Source organism: Tupaia chinensis, unplaced genomic scaffold (assembly GCF_000334495.1).
Source record: "Tupaia chinensis unplaced genomic scaffold, TupChi_1.0 Scaffold000099_1, whole genome shotgun sequence".
In the NCBI taxonomy this organism is placed as follows: Eukaryota; Metazoa; Chordata; class Mammalia; order Scandentia; family Tupaiidae; genus Tupaia; species Tupaia belangeri.
The window spans coordinates 5,498,533-5,517,638 of record NW_006159563.1 but is presented as its reverse complement, the minus strand read 5'-3'; the positions used below and the strand labels follow the sequence as shown (position 1 = coordinate 5,517,638).

Here is a 19,106-nt window from a genome sequence, read left to right as displayed (position 1 = left end):
ACCAGGCCTAGGACTCGAACCGCGGTCGCCTACATACGTCCAGCAACCTAGCCATTATGCTAACTGCTGGTCCCAAATGATTTAGGCTTTTTTCAATACCTGTAATAGAAGTTCTTTCATTTCCATTTTCTTTCCTTTGCACTGTTAAATAAAAGCATATGAAGTTTAGTCATGTCTTTGAAAAGGCCTTCTATCTTGTCCAGGTTAAAGTTTTGACTTGTAGATTATTAAGTTTCTATTCCATACTTTAAATACTATTAGACTTTTAAACTTATGTTTTAAAATCAGAAGTAAATGCAAGAAAAGGGCCAAACAATATTTTAATATTATTACAAAAGGATTATGTAGGCAAGGGAGGGAGGAGAACAGGAAAAACCATGTTTAATTGACACAAAAATGAAAAAAAATAATTTCTGAGGATAAAGTCTCTTATGATATATATGATAACGTCTTTGTCTTGACTGATATGCATTGTATTCGTGCTGGGAAAAATATGTTGTAAACTGTAAAGATGTATGGTGACTAAATATAAATAGAAAGTATAAAAATAATTATTTAATTTTATTATTTTTTTAAAAAACTTGCTATAGGACATGTGTGCTCACCTGTGAGAGAGAGAGATAGAGAAAGTGAGAAACCAGTAATCGAATCATTGTCGCCCTGTAGGCGTCCAGCACCTTAACCACCACGCCACCTGATGGCCCCACACATTAATGATTTTGTTATAGTGAACAAGTCCTATAGAATTCTTAGATCTAAGATGAAGTCTAAATATGCCATTTACTGCTTAAAATCCCACAGTTGTCTTATTGCTTATTCTTTCTCCCCATATGTCACATGTACCTATCAAAATCATACCCCTCTTTCAAAGACATCTGCTATTGTGAACCTTAATGAAGTCTGTCCTGATGTCAAAAATGTTTCTCCCATCCATTCCTTTTTTTTCCCTCAAGATTATTTTCAAAATACCTGTGTTCATTTACCCAGGGACATACTCTTACCATCTTCAATTCTACTTGTTCCCTCTTTAAGAAAAGAGGAAAAAAAAAAAAAAAAAAAAAAAAAAAAAAAAACAAGAATCTTTAACTTTGTGATTATTATTAATTTGACCAGAGAGAGAGAAAGTGAGGAAGCAAGCCACGGGAATCGAACCATGTTTGGCTATGTGGGAGTCCAGTGCCTTAACCACCACTCCACCTGGCAGCCTCTCTACTTGTTCTCCTAAGAATCTACTTACTCTGGAGGCCAGCAGGTGGGATGATGGTTAAGGCCACTGGACTCCCACATGGCTGACCACAGTTCAGGTCCTGGACCTGGCAGCTTGCTTTCTCACTTTCTCTCTCATTCTGTCCCTCTCTGGTCAAATTAAAATAAATAAATAAAGCTAAATAAAATAATTACTAAAAAAAAGTCTACTTACTCAACTTTTCTTAGGAAGTTTATCCTTTTTTTTGAGAGAGAGAGAGAATGTTTGCTATAGGGTATCTGTACTCACCAGGGAGGCAGACAGAAAGTGAGAACACCCCCGCCCCCCCAGGGATGAACATGCTGCAATCCCTTCTCCTTCAGTTACGTCTTAGGATTTGGGGCACACACACATGAATTTTAAGCCACTGGGTCCAGGACTTGAATAGTAGTTGGCTACATGGGAGTCCAGTGACATAACATTATGCCATGTGCTGGCCCCTATATTGTAAATTTCTTAAAAGGAAGAGATGTTTTACTCATATCTGTACCCTCTGAACCACCCAGTGGAGTGGTCTTTTTATTCAGATTATGTAACTGAAATAATTTTCAGATATTTGCCATAGAAAAGTCTAAAAGGGAGAAGAAAAATCAACCATTCCCATGTATTTTTTAAGTTTTATTCTTGCACTGTGAGATTGGAGGTATAGTAATAATTATCTTCTGAGAATTTTTTTAAAATACAGATTAGCCACTAATTAGCCAGGACCTGAACTTTTTTTCCATGACACTTTTTGTTACTAATTTTAATTTTTTATTTTCATTTAATGATTGTTCATGTTTAGGGGTGCAGTGTGACCTTTCAGAACATGTGTACATTATGTAATGATCACAGCAGGGCAGTAAACATACCCACCATCACAAACATTCATTATTACCTCGTGTTGTGCACGTTTGAAAACCATTGTTCCAGCCATTTTGAAACACACATTGAACTGTCACCATTGTCACCCTACTTTGTTCTGGTACGCTTGGTAGAATTCATTCCACTTATCTGCATGTAATTTTGCATCTGTTAACTGAGCTCTCCCAGTCCCTCCATTGCCTCCAATGTCTTCTCCATTCCGCCTTCTGGTATCTACGAGTACAATCTCTACTTTTGTGCAGTCAGATTTTTTAGCTTCCATCATGAGTAAAAACATAGATGGTTTGTTTTCCAGCACCTGATTTGTTTCACTTAGGATTATTTCCTTGAGCTTCTTCTATGTTGCCTCATACGACAGGATTTTATCCTTCTTATGGCTGAATAGTCCATTGTGTATCTATCACATTTTCTTTGTTCATCAGTTGTCGGACACTTAGGTTGATTCCGTATCATAGCTATTGTGAATAATGCTGGAATAAACATGGGAATATAGGCATCTCTCCAACATAAGGATTTCCTTTATCTTTAATATATACCTAGTTAGTGGGGTTACTGGGTTACAAGATAGTTATATTTTTTGAGAGACCTCTATACTGCGTATAGTGCCCTTTTTTTTTGAGAGAGAGAGATTTTTACTATAGGGCGGGTATGCTCACCTGAGAGACAGACAGAAAGAGAAAGCAAGACATCTCCTCCCCACCCCCCACAATGGGGATAGCCATGCTGTAATCTCTTCTCCATTCTTCTCTTGGGATCTTGGAAATGCACACACATGTGCCTGGTGAGAGTTTTAAGCTGCCAGATCCGAGACTTGAACCACAGTCAACTACATGGGTTACTATTACATCAGCGTGTAACCATTACACCATCTGCTGGTCCCATTCCATTTTAAGTTCATGTTTGAATATGGCAAAGTTAGGGTTCTAGTTTCATTCTTATGTATATGGATATCCAGTTTCCTCAGCATCAATTATTGAAGAAACTGTCCACTCCCAGAAGGTGTTCTTGGGACCTTTGTCCAAATCAGTTGGGTGTAAGTTTGTGGATTTATTCTGTGGTTATTTATTCTGTTCCATTAGTCTGTGTATCTGCTTTTGTTGGCACCGTTTTTTATAGTCCCAGAAATAGAGCTCACATAATTCTGTTTTTCAACTGTTAAGGGAGTAATTTAGGTTCTGATCATATCTCCACTTCCCCTCCCACCCCTGCACACTGGAAAAAAAAGGTAACTCTCATAATTTTGCTTCTTGCTCAAGCCTCATATATGAAAACATGAGCTCATTGTTTGCTTGACTAGACACAGGAAACCTCTGGAGTAGATTCAACCCACCTAGTTGGTGTGTTTTGTGAACCCAGAAAAGGTGAAAAAAATCTTTTTATTTTCTGTGATTATGAAAGCAATATATATTTAATATATATTGGAAATCATATATTTATTATTAAAGTATATATATTTAATATAAAACTGAAAATTTGGAAATTTCAGTTTTTAAATGAAAACAAATCCATAATCATTCACCAAAAGATGATGTCAACAATCACTTACTTTGGGTGGTTGAGTGCTGTGTATCAGAAGCTGGATCTCACATGGCTAATCACATGTCAGATCCCAGTCCTAGTGGCCTGGGAGATAGCCTGCGTGCGTGCATGTGTGCGTGCGCATGCTCCTGGTGGATGGAGATATGGAGGAAAAAGGATTGTGACATGACCACACCCCATCAGGAGGGTGCTTTTTCTGTCTCTCTCGTGTGTGTGCACATGTGTGAGTCCCTTTTTCTGAATGTCTTTTATGTCATTGACATTGTATCAATAGGGGCTGGCAGTAGCAGGGTGGTTAAGGTACTGGATTTCCACATGGCTGACCACGGTTCAAGTCCTGGGCCCGGCCCCTTGCTTTCTCACTTTCTCCGTCTCTCTGGTGAAGTTATAAAATATTGGGGGCTGACAAGTGGTGTGGTGGTAACAGGGCCGAATTCCACATGGTCAGCTTCACAGTTTGAGTTCCAGACCTGGTGGTTTGAGAATCACACCAGGCACATATGTGTGCATGCCAAAATTTCAAGAGGAGACTGGAGGAGAAGGAATTGTGGCATGCACATCTCCTCTGAGGTGTGATTTCTCACTGCTCCTGTCTCATCTCTCTGGCAAGGATACACACTCTATAACAAAAAGCAAACGAAAAAAGTACTGCTTGAAATACATTAATATGGTCACTGCCATGAATTTTCTTTTAGTATTTACCTGTTATATTGCAGTTTATTATTTGATTTTCAGTTTTCCTGTGTCCTTTTGTTTTAGTTGTAACTCTTGTAATTCATAGATAATATTTTTCATTTCTCAGAATCTACTCAATATGTAAATGTACTGATTTGTGCTATCACTATTACAACCTGAGTTTTCAGTTATTTAATGCCAGCTTAATTTCTATCTGCACAACTGATTCTTAACTTTGAATGTATACATATCATAAAGGAAGAACTGTTCATTATCTCAATACCCCAAAATATCCAGTCTTAACATTTTAGTATGTATCTTTTGCTAATACATGGAGTGGGAGAAGGGAGGGAGGTGTAGAGAGGAGGGAATGGAGATCTGATTTCTGTGTTGTATTTCTTTAGTATCATTGTTAATTCATTCGTTTTATAGATTAATACTTTCTTCTTTTGAATAGGAAAAGTAAGTATTTTAGAGAGAACATGAGTCCTGACAAAGGATTCGTTTCTGTTTGATTACCAAGCACAATGCCTGGTATATAAACATTCAGTGATATTTTAATAACAAGTCAAAGAAAGAAACATTTTGAATTTTCTGTTTTCTCCAAAGATTTCCATGGAGAATGATTATCTGGGACCCCGAAGAATTGAGAGTCTACAAAAAGAAGATGCTGATTGGCAGCGAAAAGCTCACATGGCTGTACTGTCTATTCAGGATCTTACTGTCAAATATTTTGAAATAACAGCTAAAGCTCAAAAAGGTAAGTTTCTCAGTATAATTATCTTTGTTAGGTATTTCAAAAATGAAATTTTGGGTTCAGGATAGTTATACACAAAAGTACACAGAGATTAGTTGTCATCCAGGCAGTTAGAGAAGACCACCATTAGCAAATTAAGATATATCCTTTGAGGAGAAGGGATTGCAGTGTGACCATCCCCCACTGGGAGGTGCTATCTCCCTTTCTCTCTGTCTCTAGTGAGCACATGTTCCTTCCAGCAATGTAAATTTAAAAAGAAAAAAAAAATTAATTAATTAAAAATAACATTTAAAAAAGTCACCCTCTTAGTCTTTTCCAGGTGTATATATATGTACTGTACCCTGCCTTTAAATCAGGGAGAGAATAGAGTACAGAAATAGATTCACACAGAGACCAGCAGGTGGCATGGTGGTTAAGGTGCTGGACACTCCCACAGGGGGGACTACAGTTCAAGTCCTGGACCTGGTGGCTTGCTTTCTCACTTTCTTCTCTCTCTTTCTGTGTCTCTCTCTGGTCAAATTAAAATAAATAAATAAATCTTTTTTTTTTTTTTAAAAGAAATAGATTCACACAGATACAGCCATTTAGTCACTGATAAAACAGGTCAGTGGAGAAACAACAAATGATGTTGGAACAGCTGGCCTTCTCTGTGCAGAAAACAAACTTTTCCCCATACCTCTCACACTTTATATGACTATGAATTCAAAATGATCCCAAATCTAAATGTAGAATGTAAAACTATGAAAATTTCGGAAGAAAACATAAGAGAAAAGTCTGTTTTCTAGAGTTACATTAATTTATATTTCCTAGAGTTAGGTGGAGTGATCTTAGTAATGATACTGAAAACAGACTGTCTAAATAACAATGAAAAAACAAACCAGGGAACCAGCAGTTAGTGTAATGGCTATGTCGCTGGACTCCCACGTAGTTGACCGCAGTTCGAGTCCCAGACCCGGTGGCTTAAAACTCAGGCCGGGCGCGTGTGCGTGCGTGCCCAAGGTCCCGAGAGGAGAATGGAGGAGAAGGGATTGTGACGTGACCATCCCCTCTGGGAGGTGATTTCTCGCTTTCTTTCTCTATGTCTCTCTCTGTCTGTCTGGCGAGCGCATGTGCCCTATAGCAAAAACCTCTCCAAAACAAAAGAAAAAGAGAAAACAAACCACAAGGGAAAATTAGATAAATGGATTTCATCAAAGTTAAAAACTTAGATTCACATCTAGAACATTATTTTGTGGATGAATTAAAGACGTTAGAATATAAGTATTTTTGAACTATATTTTAAAGATATTAGATGTCTTTTATCTTGGGGGATAGAATATTTGTATGTTTCTCTTTGAGTGTGTAATCAGTAAAATACAAGATTTTCCAATTATTTAATGTTTTTTTTTTTTTTTACTAATGTCCCTTTAAAAATGTATTATTAATAGCTGTGTACGATCGGATGCGAGCAGATCAGAAGAAATTTGGTAAAGCATCATGGGCAGCAGCTGCCGAACGAATGGAAAAACTCCAGTATGCAGTCTCTAAAGAAACTTTGCAGATGATGAGAGCTAAAGAGATCTGTTTGGAACAGAGGAAACATGCACTGAAAGAAGAGGTACCAGAAAACATACCTAAAAATTAAGATTTGCTGTGTTTATCTTGGTATAAGATTAGCATTTTTCTGATTCCACAGGTAATTGTTAATTTTGGCCGCTGTGAGGTAGCAGTTACGATAGGGCTGCAAACTCGAATTGTCGCTAATGAAAGAGTTAGACACACACATAATATTTCACAGCATCCTGGTGTAATGGTACACCACAGTACACCCTTAAAACAAAAAAGAGGCTGCTATCAGAACCTATTTATTATCTTCAAAATTTTTTTGCTGTAAAGTTTAAAGCTTTATAGTGATTAAGAAGCCCAGGAAAATGCAGTAAAAACCTAAGACGGTGGTATTTTATTCGAATCAATTATGTCATGTTCAAATTATCACCTTTTAGAACTTCTCATTTTATTCCTACTGGAACAAAACAGGGTTAATAGAGATTTGAAGTTGAGTGCCTTGACCTATGACCTATTGGCCCTACTTTATCCATTTAAAAAATAAAAGTTATTTCTTTTTTTTTTTTTAATTTGCTATAGGGCATGTGTGCTCAAAAGACAGAGAGAGAGAGAGAGGGAGGGAAAGTGAGAAAGCAAGCTGCCTGGTCTGAGACTCAAACTACAGTTGGCCATGTGGGAGTCCATCACCTAAACGACCATGCCAGCTGCTGACCCTGAGGTTTGATTTTTCTTAACTGCGCCTCATTAAGACCTCTGCATGGGTATCAAAAGAAAAAAACAAGAGAAAGGGAGAAAATTTAATGAGATGGGATTGTAATGTTTTGTGCCTAAGGGAGATTATTTAAATTAGGAATAGTGTTAGAAATCCTCAGAGTTGCCTACCTGTGTATTTAGAACATAGCCCAATATTCTCTCTTAAATTATTAACTGTTTTCCTGTTGTCATCTTGATTATCCTTTTAGATTTTCTCGTAGTACCCCAAATAGCACTGAATATACCTTTGGTACCTAGGTCATGCTTGAAAATACTGCAGCTGTTGGATGGGCACCATTTTTCTTTACCTTCTATACTATTATTTTTTAAATGCTATTAATATTTCATTATGGTCAAACTAGTTAAAAGGTACTTTCATTTACAAAATGAAAAGGTACTTTTAAATGTTTCCATTGACCATCGACTGATACTTTTTGTAAATATTAAAGAAGTAAATGTTAAAGGTTAGAACAGTGTTATTGAAAGTATATAGTTTAGTAGTGAGTGACAATTAAAGTTAGTATGAGAAATGAACTTTAAAAGGGTGTTCTGAGGGCCAGCAAGTGCCATGGTGGTTAAGGCCCTCGGCTCCCATAGGGCTGACTGCAGTTTGTGTCTCGGACCAGGTAGCTTGGTTTTTCACTTTCTCTCTCTCTCAGGTGAGTGCACAAGCTCCGTAGCAGTCTAAAAAATGATGGTGATAAATATATATTTTTTTGGAGAGATTTTTGCTATAGGGTGCGTGCGCTCTCCAGAAAGACAGACAGAAAGCGAGAAGTCACCCCCCCCAGGGGAGGATGGCCACGCCTCAATCCCTTCTCCATTCTCCTCTCAGGATCTCGGGAACGCACACCCACCCACCCAGCGTGAGTTTAAGCCGCCAGTCCAGGACTTGGAACTGCGATTGGCTACGTGGGAGTTCAGCGGCATAGCCATTACACTAACTGCTGGTCCCTATAAATAATTTTTTTTTTAAAAGGGCGTTCTGGGGGTCTGACCCTGTGGCCTCATGGTTAAGAGAACTGGATCCTACATTGCTACTGTAGTTCAAGTTTTAGTCATGGTGCCTTGAAAACACAGGCCAGACACATGTGCATCCATGATCCAAATTCCGACATGATGAGGAAATGGAGAAGAAGCTGCTACGTGATTATGCCCGTTGGCAAGTATTTTCTCCCTCTCTGTCTTGCTCTGGTGAGAACATATGCTCTCTGGCAATTGAAAAAAAGGGAGGATGTTCTGGGTGGCATATGGTAAGACTTAATTGTTTTAGATATTACTATTTAGTACATGTTTTCTGTACCCAGAATTAAAGCTCAGTATTTCAAAACATAAAGTGTTTGAATTACTAAAATTTGGGACGTTTCCTCTTGTTTTCATACATCCATTTTCTACTTGAGATAGCTTATTATAGCATATGCTATTGTTTTAAGCCATTTTAAAAAGTGAAATCACTTTCTTTGACCAATAAACCAAATATAGAATTTTTTTTACAATTGAACTATTTTATTTCTTTATTATAGGTCTTTCCTTTTTTTTTTTTCTTTTCTTTTTTTGGAGAGGTTTTTGCTATAGGGCACGTGCGCTCACCAGAAAGACAGAGAGAGACAGAAAGTAAGAAATCACCCCCCCAGGGTGGATGGCCACACCGTAATCCCTTCTCCTCCTTTCTCCTCTCAGAATCTTGGGCATGCACGCACATGCACCCGGTATGAGTTTAAGCCACGGAGTCCAGGACTCAACCGTGGTCAAATACATGGGAGTCCAGCGACATAGCTATTACGGTAACTGCTGGTCCTTCAAGGTCTTCTTTCAAATTTTCCTTTTCTGTTGAGGGCCCATAGTTCTTTAAGATACTCTACTTCAGTCCTAAAACTTTAGACTGACTTCTGCCAGGAATTTCAGTGACAGAGATAAATAGATGATTAAAACATCTTCTACCCTGACCCCTCCCCACCCCAACACAAACACACTTTTTAAAAATCATAAGTACTGGGGCTGGTAGGTGGCATGGTGGTTGAAGGCAGTGGATTCCCACATGGCCAACCATGGTTCGAGTCCCTGACCTGTCAGCTTGCTTTCTCCTTTCCTTTTTTCTCTGGTCAAATTAAAAATAAATAAAGTTAAATAAAATAATTATTTTTAAAAATGATAAATATTAAGATCCAGTCATTGTGTTTAGTATTTTTAGAGTAGGGGCAAGACAAGTGGAATATGAAAATATACTGTGAAATAGGCAGGTATTCAACACATACAAAGCAGACCATTGGAGAAGTATCTAGCTTCTACCAGAATATGACAAGTAAAGAGAATTGCATATTTCTGTCCCAGAGAGGGCAGGAAGAGTTTGGTTGCTAATCCAAAGAAGGAATAATGAGAGATGAGGTTGGAAAAGTAAGTTAAGTTTGGATTTAGCCTTCTGTGCCCTGCCAAGAAGTTCAAATGTTACCTTAAAAACAGCATGGAGTCATAAGATTTCAATCAAGGAGTAATGTCATCAAATTGTTTTTATGTAAACTAATGCTCTGGCTCATTTATAGAGAGTGGATTGGCAGATCATTCTTAATTCCTTGCCCCATTTTGTTATATGAGAAAAGTTCTCTCAAACTGTGTCATTGCTAATGGTAGAAATCCAGGTATTTCTGGGATCAGCAAATGGCGTAATGACTGCATTACTGGCTGGCCACATGGCCAACCATGGTTCAAGTCCTAGACTTGGAGGCTTGAAACTCACTCCAGGCATGTGTGTGTTGTACATGTGCCTGCCCAAGATCCCAAGAGGAGAATGGAGGAGAGGGGATTGTGGTGTGACCATCCCCCCGGGGGGTTATTTCTCATTTTCTGCCTCTCTGGCAAGTGCACACACCTTATAGCAAAAATCTCCCCCCCCAAAAAAAAGTATGCTTATCTACTTTTATTTGAAAAATAGTACACGAGATAACCTATAAGGTATCATACCTATGATCTAGAAAGAAATCTTTGCTAGTACATATTAAATCATGAGTTTTATTTTCCCTTTATATTTTATTTGCTACCATTATAAGACAGAATTGAAACTTGGCTTACTCTGGAAAAATTTGTCAGCATCTTTTTGCAAGGAAATCGGCCCCTTCTCATATTTCCATGAGGCATTTCTATTGCAGTCTCCTTTTCTAAGTTAATATGCTCCTCCATATTACCAGCTGTTTAGAATCTTAAATTCTTGAACTTTAAAATTTAAAAATTAAATTCCTACCCTTTTATTGCCTGTGAAGTAGAGTACCCATTTTGTCTTCATCACGTTGACTAGCTTCATTGATCCAATTTAGCCAACATTGAGTTCTAGTAATAACTGGGTGCCTCGAGCTACTGAGGATAAGATTTCTTTTTTTTAAATTAATTTATTTAACTTTTATTGTTATTATTTTCTAGTTTGATCAGACAAACAGAAAGAGAGAGGTAAACTGAGAAAGCAAGCCACCAGGTTCAGGACTTGAACTGCCAGCCATGTGGGAGTCCACCGCCTTTAACTACCACACCACCTGCTGACCCCGAGAATAAGATTTCTTACTATGCACTCTTGCTAGAACATTGCTTTTACTGAATTGGTCTAGGGTGTTGAGGAAAGATGAAGCTGAAATGATGGGCCTTGAAAGTTTGAGATTATCTGTGGGGTCATTTTCCTTGGGGCCATTCCATTGCTGTAATAGTCTGTTTTCAAAGTTCTGGACATGTTTGAATTCTTCAAAGGATCTGTTAAAACTGCTGATTAGGCATTCTTGCCAGGTTTATGCTTGTTGCGTACATAATATACGCATTGTGCTTTTTATGTACGTCTGTGATGATGTACTTCAGCAGTTTTATTAGTATTAATTTAAGATGCCCATCCCAAACAAGTGCTTTGCCAGCGATATAGTGCTACCCTGTGATTTAAATTATGGGAGACATTTGTTCTTTAAACAATATCCGTATATTTTGCCCCCTGAAGTTATTTTCAAAACAAAAAGTTCTTCCTCATGTAACAAGATAAAAACACTTTAAAAATTAAAACTAGGAATTAAGTTTAAACTATTTAGGATTATTTGCATGAGCATAATACTGACCTTGAAATCTATTTATTAAGTTACTGCTAAAATATTAAAAATTACATAAGCAAAATTTTATGTACTTAAATTTTTTTAAACTATATGTAAAGAAGTACTCTTCATTTATACCCTTTTAACTGTTTCTGAGTCTTGATTGTAGTTATTTTTACCCTTTTTAGCTTATATATTCCTGCCCCTTGAAGAATTTGAGTTTTTCTCTTTTTAAAAAAGTTTATCTTTCAGGCTGGCAGGTGGCATGGTGGTTAAGAGCACTAGACTCCCACATGGCTGACCATAGTTCAAGTCTCGGACCTGGAAGCTTGTTTTCTCACTTTCTCTCTCACACTCTCTCTCTCACTTTATTACTCTCTGATCAAAATAAATGGATAAATAAAAGTTAATTTAAAAAAAAAAAACTTAAAGACATTTAAAAAAAGTTTATCTTTTTCTTCCAGAGATAAACAAACCCTCTACATCCACCCCTCCACCCCCACAACATTATCATCACACTGTAATTCATCCCCATCTCAGGGGGCCTGAAACACAGATATATGATGTCCATGCCTGTCATGTTCAGGGAGGTCCTAGGATGCGAACCCAGGATCTTTGCCTTGCTAGTCTTACTGTGTTACCACAGCATACCATCTGTCTTGTTTCTTTTTTTTTTCTTTTCTTTTCTTTTAGCCGCCAGAGGGTGCATGTGCTCACCAAAGAGAAAAGAAAGAGAGAAAGCACCCCCCAATGGGATGTGGTCACGCTATAATATCTTTTCCATTTCTCTGTCCTATTGGGATATGGGACATACACGCACACCATCTAGAATGTTTTTCAAGCCACTAGGACCATGTTTCCAACCATGATAGGCCATATAGAATCCAGATCCCTTACAACTGAGATATGGGGCCAGCACATCTTTATTTATTTGTTTTGAGACAGAGTCCCATTATGTCACCAAAGGTGGCCTTGAACCCATTGTCCTCCCCTTAGACTCCCAAACAGTCGGGATTGTAGGCACAAACTACTATTCCAGCTACATTCTAAGAATTTGAAAGATAGGAACCCTGTACTCAAAATAAAATACATGTACAAATATTTTTGCACAATCGTAGCAAATTCTCATATCATGTGTATATGAGCCTCTGATCCCAGATTGACCCCCTGATGTTCAGATTTCTCCATCACAACTACTGAAAATATCAGTGCCTTTTTAGCCAAACACCTTCGAAAGAATCCAGGATGAGTTGAATTATTTATAGCTACTTTATTCCTTGAACAATATACCCCTTCTCATAAGACACAAAAATAATGCCATCAGTGTGCTTTCATCTCCTAGCAAAGGATTTCAACCATTTCCCATCCATTCGTAATTCCTTGAGATCATTATGTGAACATACATAAATTGCTACACTATGTATACCAATTCTTAGACTAGGAAATTTCTCGATTTCTAGATTTCTTTATTTTGTGTTTATCCTCAAAGTGCATAGCTAAGTTATGATGAATTAAGGTTATCCTCCCCTATTTTAGTTTTAATTCATTATTTATTGAGCATTTATCGTCTGCCATAGTATGTATGAGTTTTAGGATCTACCCTGCTGTCCAGCAGAACACTCTGCAGTGGTGGGAATGTTCTGTGTTTGTACTCTCCAGTAGGCTCATTTCTAGCCATATGAGGCTAATGAGCCCTTGATGTGAGGCTTATGCAATTCAGGAACAGCATTTTAAATTAAATTTAAGTACCTAACAGAGCATCTCTGTAGAGTCCAATGTGTGAACTTACTTCTTGGTGGCATTGAATGAAACTTAGCTACTCTATAAAATGTAAATAACATGTACCTTCTAGGGATGTTATGATTCTACTAGTGTAATGTATATAAAGCATTTCTCACAGTGCCTGACATAGAGTAATAATTCAATAAATATTAGTAACCATTACTATTCTTTTAAGTGTTGTGTAAGTATCACAGAAGGGAATGTAAAGAGAAAGATTTTAATTTTCATGCTTAAGTTTATTTGCCTTGACAAACACTTCAGGGTTCGACAAAGGATGCAGATGATATGGCATTTCATGTGGGCCTTGCCAAAAGTTCCAACAGCAAGGAGCTTTGATGTGGTGGACAAACCTGAGCAGAGGCAGAGAAGCCGTGGTGTTTGTCCAGGCAGAGAAACTGGTTTTGTTTATTTTTTAAGACAAGATCCTCCTGCCTCAGCTTCTGAAATAGCTGGTAACACAGGTGCAGGCCACTTTGCTGAATCTTTCAGGAAGGGTTGGTACTCTGTTGCTCATGCTGGCTACAAGCTTACATTCTCCTGCCTCAGCCTCTTGAGTAGCTGGGACTACAGGTACCTGCCATAGCACTCGGGTTTTAGGGCAGGCTAAGAATTGAACCTGAGCCTTCCATGTAGCAGCAGCCTACAGAATAGCAATATCAACCAGTGCATGCTACTACAACAAGATCTGTTCTGTTGTTTTTAATAATCAATGCAGGGGCCGGCAGGTGGCATGGTGGTTAAGGGCACTGGACTCCCATATGCCCAACCACGGTTTGAGTCCTGGATCTGAAGGCTTGCTTTCTCACTTTCCCTCTCTCTCTCACTCTGTCCTCTAGTCAAATTGAAATAAGTAAATAAATAAAGTTAAATAAAATAATTCTTTTTAAAAAATCAATGCGCAGATTGTTTTATATCTGCATACTAGAAATTTCAGAGTTTCTAGGTACAAAAATGTGTATTCTACTCTAAAGGTCTTAGTTTTCAAGGAGTATTCAAAAAGTTTATGAAAAATGTGTATTATAAAAAAGCCCTGAATGTGAGGCTAGCAGATGGCTTGGTGGTTAAGGTGCTGGACTCCCATATGGCCAACTGGTTCAAGTCCCAAACCTGGTGGCTTATTTTCTCGCTTTCAATTTCTCTCTCTCTGGTCAAAATTAAAAAACAATAAAATTACATCAAGTAATTTTAAAAATACTGTGGGTTTCAGCATATTTTTGCACTACAATACTTGTACTTTCATTTTATTTTTTCACAGACTTTTGAAAGTACCCTTGTATGGACCAGCAGGTGGCATGGTGGTTAAGGCACTGGACTCCCACATGGCCAGCTGTGGTTCAAGTCCCAGACCTGGTGGCTTGCTTTTTTATTTTCTACCCTCATTCCTCTACCCCCTTTAGTGAGCATGTATGCCCTGTAGCAAGTTAAAATAATATTTGTTATAATAAATAAGCTTAAATAAATAATTATTCAAAGAAAACGATCCATGGGACCAGCAGTTAGCATAATGGCTACGTCGCTGGACTCCCATGTAGTCGACCGCAGTTTGAGTCCTGGACCCAGTGGCTTAAACTCACGCTGGGCGCGTGTGCATGTGTGACCAAGATCCCGAGAGGAGAATGGATTGCGGAGTGCCCATCCCCTGCGGGGGGTGATTTCTCGCTTTCTGTCGCTCTGTCTCTGTCTGTCTGGCAAGCGCACACGCCCTATAGCAAAAAAAAAAAAAAACTCAAAAAAACCCTATCCTTGTATGTTGTTTTTATTCTATTTGCATCATCTAAATTACATTTGGGTGGTTATAAAAAAAAGAAATTAGGAAAGTTTTAATTTTTTTATTCTGTGGCCTTAGAGCTTTATTGTGTACTAATTAGCATATCCTGAAATGTAACCCTTTATGTTTATAAGCCTATATGCAGTATATAAAACTCCGAGGCCCAGGTATATTTCAGTATCCCAAGGCTTTTAGATTTTAGAAAAGTTGCTTTTTTTTTTTCTTTTCTTTTTTTTGGAGAGGTTTTTGCTATAGGGCACGTGCGCTCGCCAGAAAGAGAGAGACAGAGGGACAGAAAGCAAGAAATCACCCCCCCCAGGGGGAATGGCCATGCCATAATCCCTTCTCCTCCATTTTCCTCTCAGGATCTTGGGCACACATGCACACGTGCCCAGCATGAATTTAAACCACCGGGTCCAGGACTCGAACAGCAGTCGACTACATGGGAGTCCGGCGACATAGCCATTATGCTAACTACTGGTCCCAAGATTTTAGAAAAGTTTCTATAGGCCATATAACGTTAGATAGGTGTTGGTATTCCAGAATTGAAACATATAGTTACTTTAAATAAATAAGGACTATGAAAGTCTCACAACAGTTCAGATCTTGTTCTCTTAAAAATGGATTGTAAGATTAGGTTTGACATCAAAGAAACAGAAAGCTTTCAGTTTATAAGATTTCTAAAATGGTGAGTTTCAGATAATTCTGCCAACTTGTATTACCCATCTTTGTACAGCTATTATTGGCAAACCTGTTTTTATGCTCAGCTTGTCTGGTACACAGTCTCTCTTTTTTTTTTTTTTTATTTTCCCCATAAAAGGGATAGTCTTAAGAACTTAAACTTTAATGTTATTTCCTCTTTGCTGTCCACTGTTTCTATAATTTCTTTTTGAACCCTCATTTCATTTCTTGTTTTCTGCCAGTCTCCATAACTGAAACAGTGGTGGGCACTTAGTGAGTACTTGTTAAATAAGCGACTCGACTCTCACGTGTTTTGTCATAGCTTCGTTCATGTCCGTAGGTGTTTCCTAACACAGCAGGTGAAAGGCAGAAAAGGAGAAAAGGAGCATCGTTAGTTTGTATGAATTCCTTCCTATCTGGTTTCACTATATAGTGCAGTCTTCTAAAATAGGTGCACATGAAAACTACCATATCATTATTACAGATGGTGAGAATGACTGTGGAGCCAGCAGTGGAAGTGAGTTCATACTTTACTTTCTTGATAGATTTGCTGTAAAAAATACTTCATTTCCTTTTGCATATTTTTGGAACAGTATGCCCTAATTTTATCTAGTGGAAAGAGCACTCTTAGAGGAGTTGGGAGAACTAGATCTAACTCTAGCTTTGCTAGTCATTACCCATCACATTGGGAAGTCTCAGTTTGGTTTAAAGTCTTGGTACCCTCATACCTAAAGTTCAGGAGGGTGAAAGTTGATCTGAATAAAATTTTTGTCAAGTTTTCATTTGAGTAAACTACTTCCATGCCCAGGGAAGCATTGCCCCAAGGTGAAATAAGGCACCCTATAGATAGAGCTGGATGTTCCCCCACAATTCTTGGGCTGGGACTCGGTTGTATTGTAAAGGTGTTAAATGCAAACTTATACCTTCATGGTGTGATAAGATTATTATGGCAAGGCTCCTAGGATTGAGTTCTGGTTTTGTAAGAGGAGAAGAGAGACCAGAGGAGTAGAGACTTGTGGACAGGTGCCCTGCTCAAGCTTCTGCCCTCTGCCATACTGTGTCCTTACCAGAGCTTGGTCTTAGCTTCACACCTCCAAACCATGAGCAGAATAAGCCTCTTATATCTTCATAAATTACCCAGTTTCCAGTATTTGTTAACAGCCCAGTAACAAACTAAGACACATCCCCATCATGGCATCCACTTTCTCTTTACTTTGCCTGAGATTAGTTCTCTTTCTACCTGGGATTTCCTTTCTCTTAGTTCTGTGGCTGTCAGCTGAGGATAGGAGAATCAGTCTGGAAATTTCAGATGTGATATGGAGAAGATTTGGAGCATGGTACTCATCCCTTAACTGTTTATGCCTTATAGAGAGATTTTGCCCCGTGTTGCAGTTTAGATAAATGCCAGAATGCTGTTTTGCCCTCACAGATTTCTCTGACTCGTGCTATCTTTTAGTCCTTAGCTTATCCCACAAAACTTCTGTACACTCTGATCCTTTCGCTTTAGCTTTCCCAAGGCTCACCACTGCCCTATGTTCGTTCTCTCAGCACTTGGGATTTAAGACTCCTGTGTGCCCATCTGCCTCTGAGAACCCAACCCTTGGCAAATCCACCTCTGGACTCTTGCTCTGGGTAGAAGTCACTGAACCAGAACGTTGGGGTACGCTCACTGCTCGTAAGAGAATACCCACTTCCTCTCTCAGTTCTCTCTTTGATGTTAGCTGTTGTTGGTAGCACTAGGCATCTCAAGTGTTTTTAAGGTTCACAGCCCTGGCAGCAGTCTGAGTACTGTTGGAAAGAACGCCTACTTGGATTTGAGGCGACTGTATAAGGGCATATCAGCAGGTGGCTTTCAGCTTTCTTCCTTAGCCAAAAAATTGAACAGGAGAGACAAGCTCAGAGTATGCTGGGGAGGACTTAGCATGTGATTACGTGGTCACACCCAGCCGGAGAGAACTGGGGCACCACACCATCGAACCAGGGACCTGCAGGGTCACTGGAAACTGATTTTAGATGGAGACTTTAGACTGGTGTACATTCAGTTTTAACTGATTCCCTGCTGGAAAACAAAATCTTCTGACATTCGGTATTTTATCTGCTTGTGTGGTGTACTAATAGTGTGGGCACAGGCAACAGAGAAAGAGACATCCTGGGACTTTAGTCTGTAGAGCTGGACAAGAGCGCCAAGGCAGTATGAAAAAGGGTGTTTATAATGTAAAGTGGGACTCAGAAACTATGTTCCTTTGTAGGGTTTCGGACAAAAACAGCAGGATTTTATGTTGTCAGCATTCTCTTTTCTAGCCACTATAATTAAACCTAGAATGTAAAGCAAATGCTGGAATCTTATTAAAAACATACTGTTTGCTGCCATGTTTCCACCAGTTTCACCAGACATAAGGATCAATAGGCAGTAATAATAATGTACTCTCTTGGTGCCACCAGGTAGTGTGATGGTTAAGGTGCTGACCCCACACAGCTGACTCTGTGGTTCAAGCCTTGGACCCAGTTGCTTTAGAATCATGCCAGGCACTTGTGTGTGCATGCTCAAAATCCCAACAGGAGAATGGAGGAGAGGGGATTGTGGCATGGCCATCCTTCCCAGAGGGTGATTTCTCACTTTCCCTCTTTCTCTGTCTCTCTCAAGGGAATGCAAACCTTCCCAGAGGGTGATTAAACAAACAAACAAACAAAAAACAAACAAACAAAAACAAACAAACAAACAAAAAATCCTGGGGAAAAAAAGAATGTACGGTTTTTGCTGCCATGAGGTCTCCCAGGACCGATAGTCAGGTATCGGTATTCTGGTACCCCAGGCATTACCACACATGAGCTCATTAACGCGTCTCTAATTTCCCTTTCTTCTCCTTCCCCTCCCTTCTTAGCAGTCACTCCCTGGGAAGCTCCTTGAGGTCAGGGCCATCTCACCAACACACTGTGGCCCCCAGATCACACTGTTGCCTGTGCCAGGGTCTCCTGGATCTTCTAAGCGTGAACCTTAAACTGCCAAAGTGGTCGTGCTGTGTTGGAAGGACCTTACTGTCTTACCTCAGAAAATCATACTTGTACTTTACAACTCTTTGAAATGCCATCCAGCTTCTTATAACTGCCTTTGCCCATAGAACCAAATAGGAATCCATAGAAATATTGAATATTAGGGTTAGGAACCAGTACTGGAAGCATACTTTTCCCCTGAGTGGTTTCCTTCAAATGCCTACCAACACAATTTCTCTGAAGCTCTTTAAGGCTAAAAAACCAACCAAACCAACCTATATAAGACTATCTACCACTTAATGAGTCATGCCCAGAAATTTCTGAATTCCACATTAGATTCAGTCTAGGAACTTAAAGATAACAGTGACCATTATCTTTAGATTGTAGGGGTTTCCTTCTTTTTTTTTTTTTTTTTTTCTTTTTTTTTTTTTTTTTTTTTTTAAACACTTT

General features: G+C 38.8%; 1 protein-coding gene across 1 annotated transcript in view; it reads left to right on the top strand.

Moving 5' to 3' along the window:
- The window catches only part of JMY (junction mediating and regulatory protein, p53 cofactor), a gene marked incomplete at its 5' end in the record, with an annotated part of 94,245 nt that overhangs the window by 47,451 nt on the left and 27,688 nt on the right, over positions 1-19,106 (top strand). The window contains 2 exon segments of the mRNA XM_006143539.3: positions 4,934-5,084; positions 6,509-6,678. Of these exon segments, the coding sequence (XP_006143601.2) occupies positions 4,934-5,084; positions 6,509-6,678 (321 nt within the window).